At 38.9% G+C, this 17,027-nt stretch overlaps 1 protein-coding gene across 1 annotated transcript; it reads right to left on the bottom strand.

Annotated features, from left to right (window-relative positions):
* Positions 1 to 252: 252 nt before the first annotated feature.
* On the bottom strand, positions 253 to 15,869 carry LOC103705175 (trafficking protein particle complex subunit-like protein). Its single transcript, XM_008788799.6, has 9 exons — positions 15,311 to 15,869; positions 12,386 to 12,447; positions 11,589 to 11,703; positions 11,174 to 11,297; positions 4,979 to 5,059; positions 3,894 to 4,235; positions 3,605 to 3,780; positions 2,683 to 3,527; positions 253 to 2,272 (listed from the first exon to the last, which is right to left on the bottom strand). Exons 1-9 carry the CDS (start codon positions 15,649 to 15,651, stop codon positions 801 to 803), a joined length of 3,558 nt encoding a protein of 1,185 aa, XP_008787021.4. The 5' UTR covers positions 15,652 to 15,869; the 3' UTR covers positions 253 to 800.
* Positions 15,870 to 17,027: the final 1,158 nt, after the last annotated feature.

Genomic DNA, 17,027 nt, shown 5'->3' with positions numbered 1-17,027 from the left:
GCACCGATGCAGAATGCCAGAAAACAATCTGGGTATTTTCATAACCATAATCATTAGCATTAAGCCCTCTCCAAACCATCTGCCAAGTAATGTTTCTATTTTATCAAAATAAATTATGTTTCATGTGATTTCCCTGTATTAAAAACATTGGTTCATAATCAGTGAACGGAAAAAGGCAACCAAATAGGCATTCGTGAAGAAAAGCAGATGATATACAATTTATGAACAGATAATGTCAACTTAGAATAGATATAGAAAAGCAAAAAATGGTGGTTTTTTATTGATCTAAATGTAAACATGTATTACCGAGACAAGTGATATAGGTTTTTTTTGTTTAAAAACCTTGCCTCTTGGCCATCTTCACTATGGAAAAAGGCCTTCATAAGAAGCTATGCATCCTCAAATCAACTAATCTGATACTGACCAACAACAACCAAATGCAGATTGCAAGAATATTTCCATTTCCTATGAGGCTTGGTATGAGTAAAAAGAAATTACGAGTATATATGCTTTTGATCTGATGCAGCCCTGCAAGACAACAGCCCCAAAGAAAAATCAACACTGTTCACCAAAACAAAGTGCAATGATCTGATAACCAATTTGAACAGACAAAACCCCAAAGAATAACAAATTCTGGTGTATTTGCAACAAGCGCTCTCCCACGCAGCAATGCCGATTTTCTATATCAAGACAGAAAGTCTATATTGCCTTTGCACTTTACAGGGAAAAATTGAGCCTTCCAGCCTAAGCTGCATCAAAGGTGTGTCTGAAGCAAAATGATACACAAACCCAATAAGATTTCACTGAGATGAAACAGTTTCTTGCTTGCTCTCTTCCATATTAAACTTAGGTTCAGAAGGATACACAAAGACAGTTGCCGCAGCAGCTGTTGTGTTCAGCGCAGCTGAGTATCTCACAGAAGTTACAGTGATCCGTGGCAGCTGGTGTGGACCCGAACCCAATGCAACAAGCTTGTAGCTGATGAGGTGCTCAGCTTTTGGCAGAATGAAGGCAGCATCATTATGAGGACCACAAAACACAAAGCTCTGAGAGTCCCCAAGTGAGTACTTGATTTCCTGAAGTAAGCTTGTCAGGTTTCTAACCCTTACATAGAATGAGAAAGGGACTCCTAGAATAGCATGAGCAGGGCACTCCAGATTCACAACTATTGGTGGCTTCTCTGATTTCACATCAGGCAGCCTCTGTTTTGTGACAACAATAGAATCTTGCTGCTCACTACCAAGTTTTGAATCTCTTGTCCAATTTATGCAGACTGTCCCCACATCAAGATTTAGGGTATCAACATGTGGTGTGACTGAAAAGACCCCTTTGAATTCTTCACCTGAAACTAGAAGGACAGGGTTATCCATAAATCCACCGATGTGTTGCACAGAGCAAGAATTTTGGCTGTCATCATCATCCATTTCAATGGACATGGATAGTAACCGCAATGGCACCTCACTGCAGTTTCTAGCACTCACAATGAGGATGCTTATTGCATTCACAGCAAGTGACACCCTATGTTCATAACCAGGCAATGCTTTGACTTTGGATAGCAGCAAGGGTTCTTGGCGAAATGGCATCATGAAACGGTGGCTAATGATGATTGGGATCTTGCCTTCAATCTGCAAGCTCCTGTGCACATTAAATCTCTGGGAAGCAGCTTCTGTGGAGTTTGTGCAGTAGCCAAGTGAAACGTAGAGCATGACCGATTTTGGCCTGTGCCATTTAATCTCTAATTTGCTGGACCATGACTCTCCCACACCCAAAATCGGAATAGAGACCACTCCAAAGGAATGCTGAATTTTCCGGACGTTGTCCAAATCTGTCTGAGATTCATCTTCCTCAGGTATCCCAGAAATGCCGAGAAGTTCGACGTGCTTTCTATCTGAAGAAAATGATTCTGCATCTCTTGGACTCATCAACATGCCGCCACCTCTTGCATCCACAAGATTGATCTTCAACTCACCAGAATGAACTGCATGACCTTTGGATTCTACTGTGACAGGAACAATAAAGTTTTCTCCAACTAATGCAGGGCCAGAAGTACCCAGAATGAGATCAACCTGAGGTTCCGGCTCTTCAACCTGGATAACTTTTTGGCCATAGAATGCCAGTCCAGGGTCCTTAGTTGGAAAGCTCTCCACCCACTCCTCAAATTTCCACAGCGGCAAGTCTTCCATTGAAGCAGGGCTTTCAGCTCGGCAAGAAATCATGAAAGAATGCCCTATTTTAGCTGATACTGACAAGCATTCAAGCTTTCCACTCTGTCCTGCAAATACATCCCAGTTTCAGAAGATAGAAGTATGGTAAGCGCATGTACCAACTACTGGTTGCAGAAAGAAGGTAGCGAAATTTAAAAAAACAATGCTCTCATCCACTGGAGCAAAACACTCACGGTGGAACATCAATTATGAAAATCCAACAGATGGAAGAAATTAGGCATGTTGATAATCTAAAATCACCTTGATTATATTATTCAAATCCTCATGACAAAGGAGAGATCAGAAGATTGCAAGCAATAATATGCTGGGTCATCAATGATGAAGCTTGTTACATTAAGACTTATCATTAAATTCAGGTGCCGTATCACCAGACGGCAGGCCCAAAGAGTGCAAGCACCACTGAGATCATATGCCTACTGGATTGAACAAAGAAGAGGATAAAAATGTGAATGCCTACCTGATTTAACTTCATATGTCAATCGAAGCCACTTGTTGGTAGACAATGTAAGTGATGGAGCAGTCTCTACCAAGCTTCTTTGATCATCCTCTGTGAACTTTTCTGTTGAAGGATATTTCTGGGCATTGACAATTAAGAAATTACAGGTGGACTGATTAAATTGAATTTCCAACTGATCAACCTCAATAGGACAGGGTAGTTGTGATAGAAGTGAGACAGTGATCATTGTGGGTGAACCTGGCTTGACAGACTGATCATGAAAAGCAACGGATGCAAGAAATGCCACTCTGAGGGGGCTTACAAGATCAATATCAAGACAAATGGGTTCATCCTCTGTTACATGGAGAATGCAGCTGCCATCAGTTGTTACTGGCACATGTTCTCCTTTAAGGAGATTGAAAACTTCCTCTTGTACTGTCTGCCTCATTGAAAGGGTGGCAGGACCAGCAGGACCATACACCCTTTTATTCTCTGAATTTTCCACTCCAATATCAGAAAAAATTGGCAATGCAGCCATTTCAAGAGAGTATTCAACAAAATCTTTTGCTGAACCAAGTCTCTGTGAACACTCCCGTAAATAACCCAAGCTTTCCCAAAGCAAAGTGACCCAACCCTCTTGCCGATAAAGACAGGCAACACCATCAAAAAGCTGCTTTGCATTACCAAATTCCTTTGCTATGAAATACTCCCTCGCCATTCTATTACCACAGTACGAAGCTATCCTTGGAGCTTTAAGGCCACTAAATGATTCATATGCTTTTCTAAACAGGGCAATAATCTCGTATGTATCTTGAAATCTCTGTGCTTCCATACGAGCATAGCTCACATACTCTGAATCAGAAAGACTGCAAAATCACCATAAAGTGTCAGTATCTGCAAGAAACAGCATCACCAATTCCAGGACCCGCAGCAGAAAACTTACGGAAGCACTGTGATCGTATCTCCTTGCTCAAACAAGCGGGCATATTGACCAACATATGCTGAGGGCATCACAGATTCTGGGACATCGCCAACTTTAGTTGATAATTCAGAGTACTCCGGCATCGATGCACAGCACTCCAAACAATATCTCTTCTCCCTCAAGTAATTTGCCGCTAACTGTCACACAGATAAACAGTAATGTAAACAAAAATGGGAAATAGAAAATGAAAAATATATCCAGATCATGTTCTTGTGATTATAAGACAATACAGTCCAAGTCCTGGCAGCACCTGATAGTAGTATGCCGGTTGGAATTCCCAATCAGTCAAGGGATTTTCAGATGTGCCAAAACGAGGAGAAAGGGTGCTTGGAATAGCTGCTGAGCTTGTCTCTAGCAACTCTGCAAAAACCAGGAACTGCCTACTGAACCATTCCCAGTGAAGAAAAGCAATTTCAGGTGCCCCCACTAGCCGTTCATACCCTGCAATGTGTTTATTGAACCATGTAATTGCTTCTACAACTTTTCCACCATGGAGTAACAAGGTTGATATTTTGAAGTGCAACTGCTCAGCCACAGCTTTTATCTCAACTAGGCGCTGGATGGGCGGCAACCTAGTTGAGGTTCCAATCATCTGAATATTAAGAATAAAAATTCGTTGATTATAATTAAAATAAAAAATATATATATAATTTTGTAATGGAACATTAGTTTGTAGCTTGGTTATAAAGGTTCTTGGCACAGATAATTTTGCATAGTCTTACTTCATTGCACCAAACATGCACAGTGCAATCTACGACATCTGAAAAGTTCAGCATCAGCAAAGAAAGACAAGTAAACCACTATTAGATCAACACTATTTGCCAAATGAAGCTGAGTCACAAGGTTGGCATTTGGGAACAATTCAGACAGAAGTAAAGGCTCGGAATTCAGGAAAAATCTGGCAAATTTAAGACTTCAGAAAGTTAAATAACCAAAAATTAGGAAAGAAATAACAAAAATAAAGATATTTTTTTTTAAAATATCAAAATATTTATTTACATAGATATAAGTGAAAGGCAAAAATAATAAATGATGCAAGAAAAACACTACTAACTCCAATAAGTAGAATTATAAGTTTGCAACACAGAAAGATTCCTCAAAGTAGTGGTGGATAGCTCACGAATAAGTCGTAAATTTAGTGCATGATTTGTAAAAACTGGATCAATTCATTGATGAAGAATAATTCAGCCAAGAGAAAAACCAAGAATAATTTGAGAATTTTTCAATGATGTTGCAGACTATGACTATTGAATAAAACGTCACCTCATCAACAATGAAATAACTCCATTAAAATAGGGCATTAACAATACAAGGAAGAATTGGAGGGTGCAGTACCTCACGTAAAGCACGATAGCCATCCTCATAGAATCGCAATGCTTCTGCCCAGTCTCTTCTGAATTCCGCATAAACAGCAGCCTGATGTTATTCATATGAAATAATCAAGCTCTCACATTCCATGCCATTTGAAAAATAGAGTATCTAATCCAGTTCTTACTGTCTCACCAATACAAGAATACAAATGCAACATCCACAGAAATATTAATGTTAACAATATTATTAAGCAGGTTGTTAAATCAAGCAAGAACGGTTCACTCATTGTATTAAAGACAAAGTGCCAAACAAGGAAAAAAAAAGGGAAGGCACATAGAACTTGTATCCAATAGGAACCAATTTTTTGTTGAAATGAAGCAAAAGATTGACAACAGAAGGTGGTCCCCAAATTAATCTACCATGGATTAAAAGAGATGTTAATGGCCCATGGAGGTCCTTTGATTCAATAAGCAACTTGTGTGAGGTAAAGACAGGTTTAAGTTCAACCGTGCTTCATTCTACAATGAAGCTAAATAACATATAATGTTGTGGGAGGGGGGAAATGGCATCGCTAGCATGGTTCAAAAACTTGGTATTCACAGTTGGAGTGGTAATAGCGAAAAAATTGATTCAAGTGAGTGAGCTTCAAAGAGTAATTACTTTTTTTTTGCAGTAAATTAAAAAACGTGCAAATTCTAAATTTAAACATTATTTATCTTATAAATCAAGAATATCACAAGGATGTGCTGTAAATATATGATAGAAGATAGAACATTTTGGCAGGCATGCATGATGTTTTGTGCATGAGCTGAAGAGAAAGGCCACTATAAATAGCCAGATTTAAAATGCAAGAGGCAAAGAGCCTTGTCTACGTCATGTACTCATGTTTGACCCGAGATACAAATGTTTTAGGACATTCATAATAAGACCATATAATACATGCAGTTTTCATTTGTGGATGTAAATTATCAGCACAAAAATTTCAACGTAAGATCAGTCCAGCAAAAACTCAGGCAATCCAAATATAAAATCAGGAATTTTTTGTCCAATTTTAATTTATCAAAAATTTTGGACAACTTCAGGGCAATCCTAATTTTTACCCAATCAAGTTTTCACTTGGATTGGGAAGTTTCAAACAACAATCATTAGGTAGAATCTATGCATTAAATTTAAAATAGGTGCAAGGGTTCCTTTTGATCTCCATTTTCTTTCACAAAAATATCGTAATTGTCTGCAACTATAGGAACTACTACCCATAGGAGTTGCACTGATTTAGAACAAAATGATGGAGAATCGATTAAGATGGTATGGGCAACATATGAGAGAAATCGAAGGAAGCTCCAATAAGAAGTCTACTTGAATCTTTGTCAAAGGATTTCTGCAGGGGAGGGAAATCATTAGCAGACAGATTCGAATACCCAACCCAATATTTAGGACAAGGCTTGATGGTTATGATTATGATTATGTGTGTTGTGATTACAGAAAATACTAGCAAATTCGGAACAACTAACCCCAAATTGAGATAATGTTTCTGCTTGGGTTTATGTTTTATTGCTTTCCATTAACCAAATAATGTGCCTCACTTAATCTCTATGAGGATACCATTTGGGTTTGTTTTGCGACTGGTTCTCAACCTAATGTTGATTGTCTGTGCGTAGAACTAAATCCCAAGCAACTGCAGTGTAAGACAAAAAAGGAGTCTGATAGGAAGCCTTGATAGCAAAATTTATAGATTATGCAGCTGAAACTCATGCAATTGGGGAACAGTCCTTAAAACTTTTATACTTGGAAGTTGTAAGTGAAAAAAGCAAAGAATGATAAAGAAATTTGTTGCCCAAGGTGATAAGCCAAGAGGGGGGGGTGAATTGGTTTCTTTTACTTTTAACTATCTTACTTGTGTTAAATGATGAGTTAGTAAACTTAAACAAATCACAATACAAACAACAAGAAGTATAGTGGTTCGGTGCTCTCCTTAGCACCTACGTCCACTCCCTAAGCGACCCCTTGGGAATTCACTATAATCCCGCGGATTACAGTTGGATTGTTTTCCGGGCTCACAATCCAAAAACCTTTACACTTTGGTTTTCCGGGTTCACCAAAAACCTATATTGGTTTTACGGGCTCACCAACGAACCTTTGTTGGTTTTACGGGCTCACCAACGAACCTTTACAATTGGTTTTCCGGGTTCACCAATCAACCTATTCCGTTGGTTTTGCGGGCTAACCAACCAACCTTTACAAGTAGTTTAACAAATAAAGAAAGAAGATTTAAACTCCTAGATGAGCAAATAAAACAATATAATCTACAAAGAAGAGTTTAGAAAGTATTTATCGCTTGTAGTGACTTCTCTCTTCTTTGTCAAGGATGCTTCACTCTTCAAGGGAGGATGGAGCTCTTGATGACTCTTTGAATATGCTCAACCCCTTTCTTTGATTCTTGAATGAAGCACTTGGATGAAGAAGATTAGGGCACTTTCTCTTTCTTGTGTACTCTTTGATATTCTTTGGAAAGGATGTTCTATCTGATGAATAGTGCCACTTTAAATAGTTTCCTACATCCATTGGACAAGCCCCAATGGTTAGAATTCAAAAACTAGCCGTTACTTACTGTTGGAAGGACAAAAAGTACATCTGCAGAACTAGCCGTTATGCTTCTGCCCGTGTTTGGGTCGGCTCAACCTGTCCTTGGGTCGACCCAACTTTTACTTGGGTCGACTCAAACATTCCTTGGGTCGACCCTCTCAGAAACACAGAAACTTGCAATTCAGCCTTCCTTCACTTGGGTCGACCCAACCTTTCTTTGGGTCGACTCAAGGTTCAGTTGGGTCGACTCAACTTCTTCTTGGGTCGACCCTAACAGGATTTCCAGAGAACCTTTTCTGTCTTCTGTTCTGTCTTGCCTTTGGGTCGACCCACTCAGGGTTTGGGTCGACTCAAGCTTGGGTCGACTCAACTATATCTTGGGTCGACCCTCTCAGTAAATCCAGAGAACCATTTTCTGAGTTGTTTTGAGGATCTTGATGTTTGGGTCGACTCATGCTTTCCTTGGGTCGACCCAACTCACTGTTCATTTGTGCCATTTTTGCAGAAGTGTGCCAAATGCTTTCTTGATGTGCCGGGGTCGACCCAATCATCCCTTGGGTCGACTCAATCCACACTTTGCTGCATCTCAAGGTTAGATTCATTCAAATAAACAATGAAATGTATCTATATCAATTTATACAAATATACTGAGAGTAATAGACTTATAAATGAAGTATCGATTTAACTTATAACATACTCTAGATAATTGCTTGTTAATCATCAAAATAACACTATCATCCTCAAAATTTAATCGATAATATATTCATACTTGCTTGCACATACTCCTATGTGGAATAAATCTGTGTACAATTTAGTAATTAGGATGTATCAAATGATTAAAGTGATTTTTTTATACAGAAATGAAAAGAGGAGAATTTATAAGTCTGATCCACGATTGTTGGGTTTTGGAGGCAGTACTGATATTATTAATAAATATCTACTTTTTCTTTGTAAAAACTTTCTCTTTCTCCTTCAACGTCCTTCTGTATACTCTCCCACATGCCAAGTGCATTAAACTAAAACTGGTAGGATAACCCATGGGAGGGTTTGATGTAAATCAGGTCGATAACGATAATATCTGGCTTAATCCTTTATCTACCATTTAAAATTGTGTCTTATAGCTTACTCCATATTGGATAAAGCTAGGTTGGCAATTGAAGTTGACACGGAGACAAAAGAAACACAATAGAAGTTGCAGAAACAAGCCTTAAGAGGATATCTTTGCCTTCAAGATAAAAGAGTTAATAGACTGTTAACTTTATTGCAAAATCAATAATGGGCCATCCAAATTAAAGATTCACACCATTGATCACGATCTATATCATTAAAAATGTTTAGAAACCAAAAGGCACATATTTTTCCTAGCCTCTAACCTATGCATCAAGTTGGAGCAAGAATGAACAGTTAAAATGATGTGAGACTATGTTTTGCTATGAACTAAGCATTATGATTTGTATATTTTCAATCTATATATGTTTTAACATGTGTAGATCTTGCTATATAAGATGGATTCTCAATTTAAATGCTATAATATATTTTAATATAATATGATAATAGAAACTGTATTTTTTGACCACATGATGCATAGGTTAGAGATCACCAAAATAATATAATATTTACTTTTAGGCATTTTTAGCAATATATATCATGATCAATACTGTGAATTTTTACTTTAAATATCCCATCATTGATTTTGAACTTGAGAGGAGCGGATACCCTCTCATATCGAGAGGAGCATAATATGGATGTATGTGTGTGTATGTGTGTGCATATGTAGGGTTTTGCTACAATGCTTCATAAATTCTATGTGCTTTATTCTGAACGATCAATACTCTTTGTCCATTGCAAAAGCAAGGTTAGAATGGGACAAGAAAGAAACAAAACTATTACCGATTAGAATTGAAAGAGGGCATGTATACAAGGCAAGTCACGAAAATAATTGAGAGAGGGTATATGGCTGTAAAACAGAGAGAAGAGGACTGTCTCTCTCCCGCAATATCTGTTTAACAGAATCATTTCCTCCCTCCCACCGGCAGCGACAACAACCCTCTCTCCCGTGAGACCCCTCTCATCTTGAGGCCACCACTTTCATCTTCCATATACCCTCTCACTCTCTTTCTGTTGACCTGCTTCTCTTAGCACTATCAAGCTAGTGCTACCACAGTTGCACCACATCGATTAGGCAACTACTGTGTCATAAACAATGATAGATGGTGTTGAAGTGGCAAGTGAGAGAAGGCAACATGCAATAGGCTGAAGCAGTAGAACAAAGCAACAGTGAAAAAGTGAGGCAATGGAAAGGAAGTGCAGCAAAAGATCAAGGCAAGGGCAACAAAGTGGAGGTGGAAGAGAAGGCAGCAAACTATGGGCCGAGGCAGGGTAATGGAGTGAAGGTTCAAGAGGGGAGGTGATGGAGAGAATGCAACTAGGTGATGGAGAGGATGCAACTAGCTGCGAGCCAAGGCTAAGGCAAGAAAGGTGGAGAAAGGAAGGGGATGGGCAATGGTCTGAGCCCTGAGGCAAGAGAATGGGAGGGCGTTAAAGGATGTGCGGCAGTGGAGAGAAGGTGCAAGGCAGTGGGTGAGGCGAGATAACGGGCGAAGGCAAAATGGTGAAGAGTGGAGAGGCAGTGGCAGGCAATGGTTCAAGAATGGGTAAAAGGGGAGGTTGGAGGCAGCAGAAGCAGACAACTATCCGTACAAAAATTATAACTTTATAACAAGGCAAGCAGCTATTAACTGCTTGCCTGTTTGTTTCTTTTGCTGAAATTTAAAGAAGTCTCAGATTCATCCAAAAATTTCTGAAGCATTACCAAAAAGCACTTTAGCTCTCTTTCTATACACCCAAGCATATGTATGTATTCGTAGAGGTATATGTATTGATTTAAGCATGTATATATATGTATATGGGGTATAAGAGACTACTTGCATTGCCTTAACAATCTTTCTTGACATAGAGGAGACCACAATATAAAGACATCTCATCTTGGCATCTGATGCAGTGTATTTCCATATCAAGAGATTGTTAAAGGAGTGCAGATAGTCGTCCCTTATACCATATGGTGTAAGGCATGGAAAGAAAGAAACCTCAATACGTAGTGTCATATGGTTTCTTATACTTGTCTTTGCACTAGGTATATAGTTTTATTAATTCCTAAGTTTGCTGTAATGCGTGTTCCATTCAACAGTACAGGGCATGCTTTTCTTCTTCTCACTATGTCCATTCTTGTTTTTATACTGAGCTAAAGAGCCACACCGCAGAAGCTTCTAGAGTTCACTGTTGTTTTTGATAATTTAATTGCTCCCCTAAATAAAATTTTAAAAAATTACAGTGCCAAATGAAAAATTGAAAATGAACGTTGGGGAACTTCCATTTGTTCATTGAAAAAGTGAGCTTGCAATGCATAGACGTAACATTCAAAAACTAGATGGATGAATATAGGAAACATAAATCATGTGGCTATTCGTGAAATCCACAAACTTGGATAAAAAAAATGAAAGTAATATCATGCAATGATGCACTTCCCATGCAACTCAAAAAGTTTTCACTGTGTAAAGAATGGCACATGTATAATTTTGAATAATCAAATAATACGAACTATGTTTGCAGAATCAGTAAAAAGAACGAAGCTCTTGCCTCAAAGCAGTAGCGGACATTCAACTCACTAGAAGTAAAGCTCTTCTTCTCTATGCGGGCTTTTATCTTCCGTCCTTCTTCTCTATAATATGTGTTGCACAACTCAGCAAATATGCTTGCAAGTCTGCATATGGTTTCATAGATGAATTAGCTTGATCATAATACCACCAGTTGCTAGTCTGCCACATAATGAACAACCTTTGCTCTAACCATATCGGAACAACTTTACAAATTCATGTTTCACTACATTCTAAGGTTTGCAAGACGCAAAATCCAGAGACTTATACACTGAGGAATCTAAAAATTCATTTAACAAATAAAGAACGTTCAAATTTCTGCAATCAGTTAAGCTTACCCATGGAAATATACATTAAAGAGCATACAACAATCAAGGACCAACGAAGTTTTTACAGACCTGTTGAGTGATATTCTTAATTCTGATGCATCATTCTGAACAAACACAATCAGGTGCTTGGAATCGATCTCTGCACGCTTTCTCAGTGCAATCATAAGGTCTTCACTCACTTCATCTGCATTAAACATGCAAGTGACCATACATCTTACTTGATTGATGACCAAAGGTTTAAAAATCTTCATATGTGGAATGGAGCAATATGCACAAACATCATACGCATCAAGAAGAACGACTAAAAGCATGGTCGGCGGAACCGTCCGATTCAAGGCGTCCCATGCCGTACCAGCAGCGGACTAGGACGATTCCGGTAACAAAATCGAGACCTTGTCACTGGAGGGGGAGAAGGAGAAGGAAAAAGAGAAAGAGAGAGAGGGGGAGGGAGAGGGAAAAGAAGGAGAGAGGTCAGTCGGGGCCCCTGCCTCCTCCACACGGAGGCTCCCCGGCCTCCGCCGACCTCTCTTCTCCTTCCTCTCCCTCTCCCTCCCTCCCTCTCTCTCTCTCTCTCTTTCTTTTCCTCTCTCACGTTCTTCCTTTCCCCCGCCTCTATTGTGTCAGTACAGGGCCGACACGGCACAGCGCGGGGCCGTACCGACCCGTGCCGCCGGGCAACTGGTACAGGGCCTAGTACCGGCACAACAGATGTTGGTTAATAGGCTACACCATAGATTGATTCATTAAATGTAGATCAATAAATAGTAGTCATTTGGCATCTTGCACTGACAACATAGAACCTCATATCACTTGTTGTTCTAATAAGAACAGATAGGGTAACTTAAGAACCTAACCTAATTACTTACCATTAACACTTGTCTGCACGAGCACAACTACCAATTTGGTACTTCTTCCACGAAGCACAGCTCTGTCAATTTAATGCATGAGATTAAAGGCATCAAAAAAGAATGGATATGTTGTAACACTTAAGACCAAAGTACGGAATACACCCACTAAAACCAGATCTTTAACTCAATAAGCATATGTTACTTTCAAATAAGAATAAGAACAGCACAAAAATGGAAAGTGTAACTAAAATGATTTATAAAGAAGATGAAAAACTAAGATTTCCATGCATGAAAACCTTCAAAGGTTAGATACTTCTCCAAATGGCATTGTAAAAGAATAAGCAAGCCATTTTCTGTAAGTTTCATATAATAGGATCCCAGTTCCAACAGTTTACACTGCAAACATCTCTCTCTCATGCATGCACGTGCAGAATAGTAACACTGCAGCAGTCCAATACTCCTCTCATATGAGTTATGAGGGTAAAACTTACCCCTATTCCATCTTTTTTCTTAATGGAATTAAAGCTCTATGTAAATTATTCCCTGTCAATAAAATCATAGTCATCTTTCGATCTATCTGGTCTCAACCTTTGACCAAATCCACCCTTTCTCTTGGTATAATTGCCCATATATAAGCAATTAGGACCTATAACCAAAGTACTTCATTCAACATCGTGTGTCATCATAATATTAATTACTAAATCATTTAATATGCATCACGTATGTCCAACAATAGTATGAAATAACCACAGTAACCCACAAGCAACATGGATTGATTTTTTTTCTGAAATACTTTTACTACTGTGCTAAGGTTCACTTTTAATTGTTCATTACACAAATTCATTTGGTTTCATTTCAGATTCCATTAAACCAAAAATTTTCTTGCATGCTTATCTATCCTTCTAATATAGTGGTGTGAAAGCCTTTAACATCTCATTGCATACATTGCACATGTTTGTGAATCTCTGTTTGCCACCACATTTGTAGCTCCTCTGTTGCTACTCCTATTTTTTAAAAAAATTAAAGAAATATTTTTAGTCATATTGGGGGCCTCAGCCTTCAAAGATCCTTTGATGTTATACACATGCCAATCACTAGTTATACACAATGCAAGTGACGGCTAGTATTTTAGTAGACCCAGCTTCTCCCATGAAACCCAATCTAGATATTGCAAAAACAAAGCTAAAACTGAAAAGTTGCACATTCCCTTATTGTTAGATATTACCACTACTCTTTACTCTATTTGCCTTTGCCAGTGTCTCTCATGCATTATCACAACTATTCACCACTTCTACCCTCTAAGGGCACAAAGAACCATCTTCAAAAGCTTAGCATAATAGGGGAAGGTAACGATTCCCAAGAACCTTATATAACTTTACAACCTCCATCCTATTAAATCATATTGTGCCACCAAAACCTCATAAATCTCCTGCAATGTCCCCAAATTCCAGAGAGGAATCACACATAACTGTAAAATTACAGTTATAAACAAAGAGGTTGAATAAGCATTAATTTCCCCAGAATCCAAATCCAAATGAGTTATAGCAAAGGCATCAGCACACATATCGACGAAGTGATCAAAGTTAAACATATCGGCATATGACAAAATAGAAGAATGGATTTCATTGCCTTGAACAACCCCAAAGAAAGCATCTGAATATTTCTAGTTCAGATCTTCCCATGACAAGATCCTGGAAAAGTTTTACTGATTTGCAAAGAAGGCCTGCATCAATGCCAGGTTAAATTTCATAGGTGAAATGCTTAGCTCCACCCTTAAGCCATTCAATAATGCAAATTCCAATCAAGTCCTAAGCATGTGTGTTAAGCGCATATAGCTATTAATTCGAACACGGGACACCAGCCTTGAAGAAAGGCCCCTCTGGGGTACTTTTGTGGAATAGAGTTTCAAGGGCTCCTGGTGCAGGAACAAGACCAATGAAATGGGGTGCCACTACGTGTGATATTTAGTATAGCTGAATGTTATCTAAGCCTGCATTTCCCAAGAATGTCCAAACAAGTGTTAATATGTAGAAAATGGGAAAAATGATTAATCCCTGATATCAAATCAAACACATGCATCTCCTTTTTCTATTTAAAAATCTATGTTGTGAAAAGGGGGGAAATATTTTTACCAAAAAAATGGGGGGGAAAATATAAGCAGGATCCCCTTGATGATTATTTTGTTTTAGATTCTGAACATCCTTTTAAGAATGTATTCGCAAGCACCATGGAGCAGGTTATGATGACTGCTCTTCATCTGACCAATTCATCTTTGTCAAAATCCAACTTTGGCAAAATGTTAACTTCCGCACTTCTAGTTTACTTTGTCATGTACTATTTCCAGATATGCCTAACAAGCACAAAGCCTGTTACCTTTATGTATTGAGCATTAATGCACTCAGAAGAAACAAGAAAATAACTAATAATTCTTGTTCTATTCTATAATGTAGTTTATCTGGTACTCATATCTATGTGCATGATCACCAAGCGTGCATCGAAGGATGTCCTCCTTGGCTGAAAAACAGGCGCACTCATCTGCATTTCTCTAAACCAAACTGCCTTTTACTTAAGTCAACAGCAAGACTCGAAAAGTTCTAATTTTTTTTTAAAAAAAAGCGTGTAAGAAAAGAAATAAGAATTTCAAAAAGAAAATGCACTAAAATAGACAACAACATAACGCATCAAAGGTCAAAAAAAAATGAATTAGAAAAGGAAGAAAGAAGAACACAAAGAGAATGGGCACCATAAAGTTGATCAAAAGTTGATCTTTTCCTAACATTGCCTAGTGACGGTTTAAGCCAGAGAAGTTAAAGTCAATTTAACACCTGAAAAAAATTTGAAATTTGCGCAAAGTTCCATCTTTTTTTCCTTTCATCTGATGCTACAGACCTGTATATAAACTAACATACAAGAACACAGATTCGAAGAGGAAGGGATCCGTACTTTAGGTTCTCAAGATCGGTGCAGAGCTGTAGCCACTGCGCGGGGTCACCGGCGACTTGCTCCGAGCTAAAAAGGGCGGCGGCGACGGCGGGGATCTTGGTCCGGTGTTTTAAGAGCCAGTCCCTCTTCAGGATCCCCGCCGGCGGCGGGGTAGAAGCAAGGGGATCCTTCTGCTTCCGAGCCAAAACGGAGATCTTGGAAAAATCCGGCAGCGCGAGGGTGTTTATGGGGGGCTGCTCGGAGTGGAGGAACGCCGAGATCGCGTGGTGGAGCTCCGGGCACCCGACGAGGGAGACGAGGGAGACGGGCGGGGTTCGGAGCTCCTCGGGGTAGTCCTCCATTCTCCGCGACCGAAGGGATGGGAAAGCTAGGATTTTGAGATCGGGTGTGGTAGATTCAACTGGATCACGAAAACCCTACCTAGGGTTTCGAGGGGAGAGAAAGCGAGAGACGAGCGAGAGCGAGCAGGGAGCGAGAGATGCTCTCGCGCTCCCAGAGATTCCACTCTCAAGGTAGACGATCAGAGGACTCCACGGTCTTTTGATCAACCGTTCGTTTGTTGTCGAACGGTTCTGGAGATTTTATAGCTCCAAATCAGTGGAGACCAGACCATTATTAAATAGATGCGAGCTAATTCCAGACTGCGAGGTATGATACCGACGAGAATTATAACGGAATGTGATCCTAACATAGGTGCCTCAACTCAAGTCGGCAAACCATTTGCCTAAAGTATTTTTTTTCTCTCCTCTGGTAAAAAGAAAAGTTCTAAAGTCCAATTACTTAAATATTTTGAAATCAGCAACCAATGGAACCCTAAATCAGCAGGAGCCAAAAAGACTAACATACAGCAGATCAGACAAATGGCTCAGGGTTATACCACCATGTAGCTGAAGTTTGCATCTTAAAAAAAAAAGTTTGCAGTAAAAAGTTTGTACCTATATAACAAGTTTGCAATTAAAGTGTATTTTTGTCTATAAATTTAATCGGATTTATTACAAGATTGCATTCGGCCATTTTATAAAATCATAAATGTGACATCTGCCTATGCTTCATCTTTAATAAACTCCTAATATCCATCCTTCCTCTCTCTTGATGCCTTGCCTATCGCTCATCCCATTTTATCCTTCCTCCTCCCAATGTCTTCTCTCTATGCACAACAGAATAGCATATCTTGAAATATATATCTTATATACATAGAAATATACATATGCATGTATTATTATATATTTTTGATTATTCATCAATTTATAATTTTTAGAAATATTACATTGATTTATCCAAAATTTGAAATGTCACACTGCGTCCGGAATAAACTCTAAGAAAGAGTATATTTGTATATATAAATTTTATATTTTCTTAAAACTTTATTTATTTATTTTTACAATATACCATTCTTTTTTTTTTTTGGTCAAAAATAGGAGGGGAGGGGAAGGGACCAGCCCACCTGCGTAGCAGCCCCATTATTGAGCCCCCCTTCCACTAGGGAATATTCGTGCCTTCCCCGACCCGTGGGGTGAGCCCGTGCGTTTCGAACCCGGGCAACTTGGGCGGAAATATCGCCCTCTTACCACCAGGCTACTACCTTGGTGGCACAATATACCATTCTTTAAAAAATATATATATAATGTCTAATCATTAAAATAAAGTACCGCATATTTATAATTTATAGATTTGAGCTATTAGGAAGAGAATTGGTGCAAGCTAACAAAGAAATCTC

This window comes from Phoenix dactylifera, chromosome 18 (assembly GCF_051530095.1).
Source record: "Phoenix dactylifera cultivar Ajwa chromosome 18, Ajwa_hap1_PhDact_Kaust_v1.1, whole genome shotgun sequence".
Lineage (NCBI taxonomy): Eukaryota > Viridiplantae > Streptophyta > Magnoliopsida > Arecales > Arecaceae > Phoenix > Phoenix dactylifera.
The sequence above is the reverse complement of the archived record's forward strand: the minus strand, read 5'-3'. Positions and strand labels throughout refer to the sequence as shown.

What these genes read in the sequence shown, in the direction of transcription:
- LOC103705175 (XM_008788799.6), bottom strand. Translation starts at nt 15,651, where the DNA reads ATGGAGGACTACCCCGAGGAGCTCCGAACCCCGCCCGTCTCCCTCGTC. An exon ending in TTAAGAATATCACTCAACAG is followed by an intron (nt 11,298 to 11,588) that starts GTCTGTAAAAAC and finishes AACCATATGCAG; the next exon opens with ACTTGCAAGCATATTTGCTG. An exon ending in ATGTCCGCTACTGCTTTGAG is followed by an intron (nt 5,060 to 11,173) that starts GCAAGAGCTTCG and finishes GAATAACATCAG; the next exon opens with GCTGCTGTTTATGCGGAATT.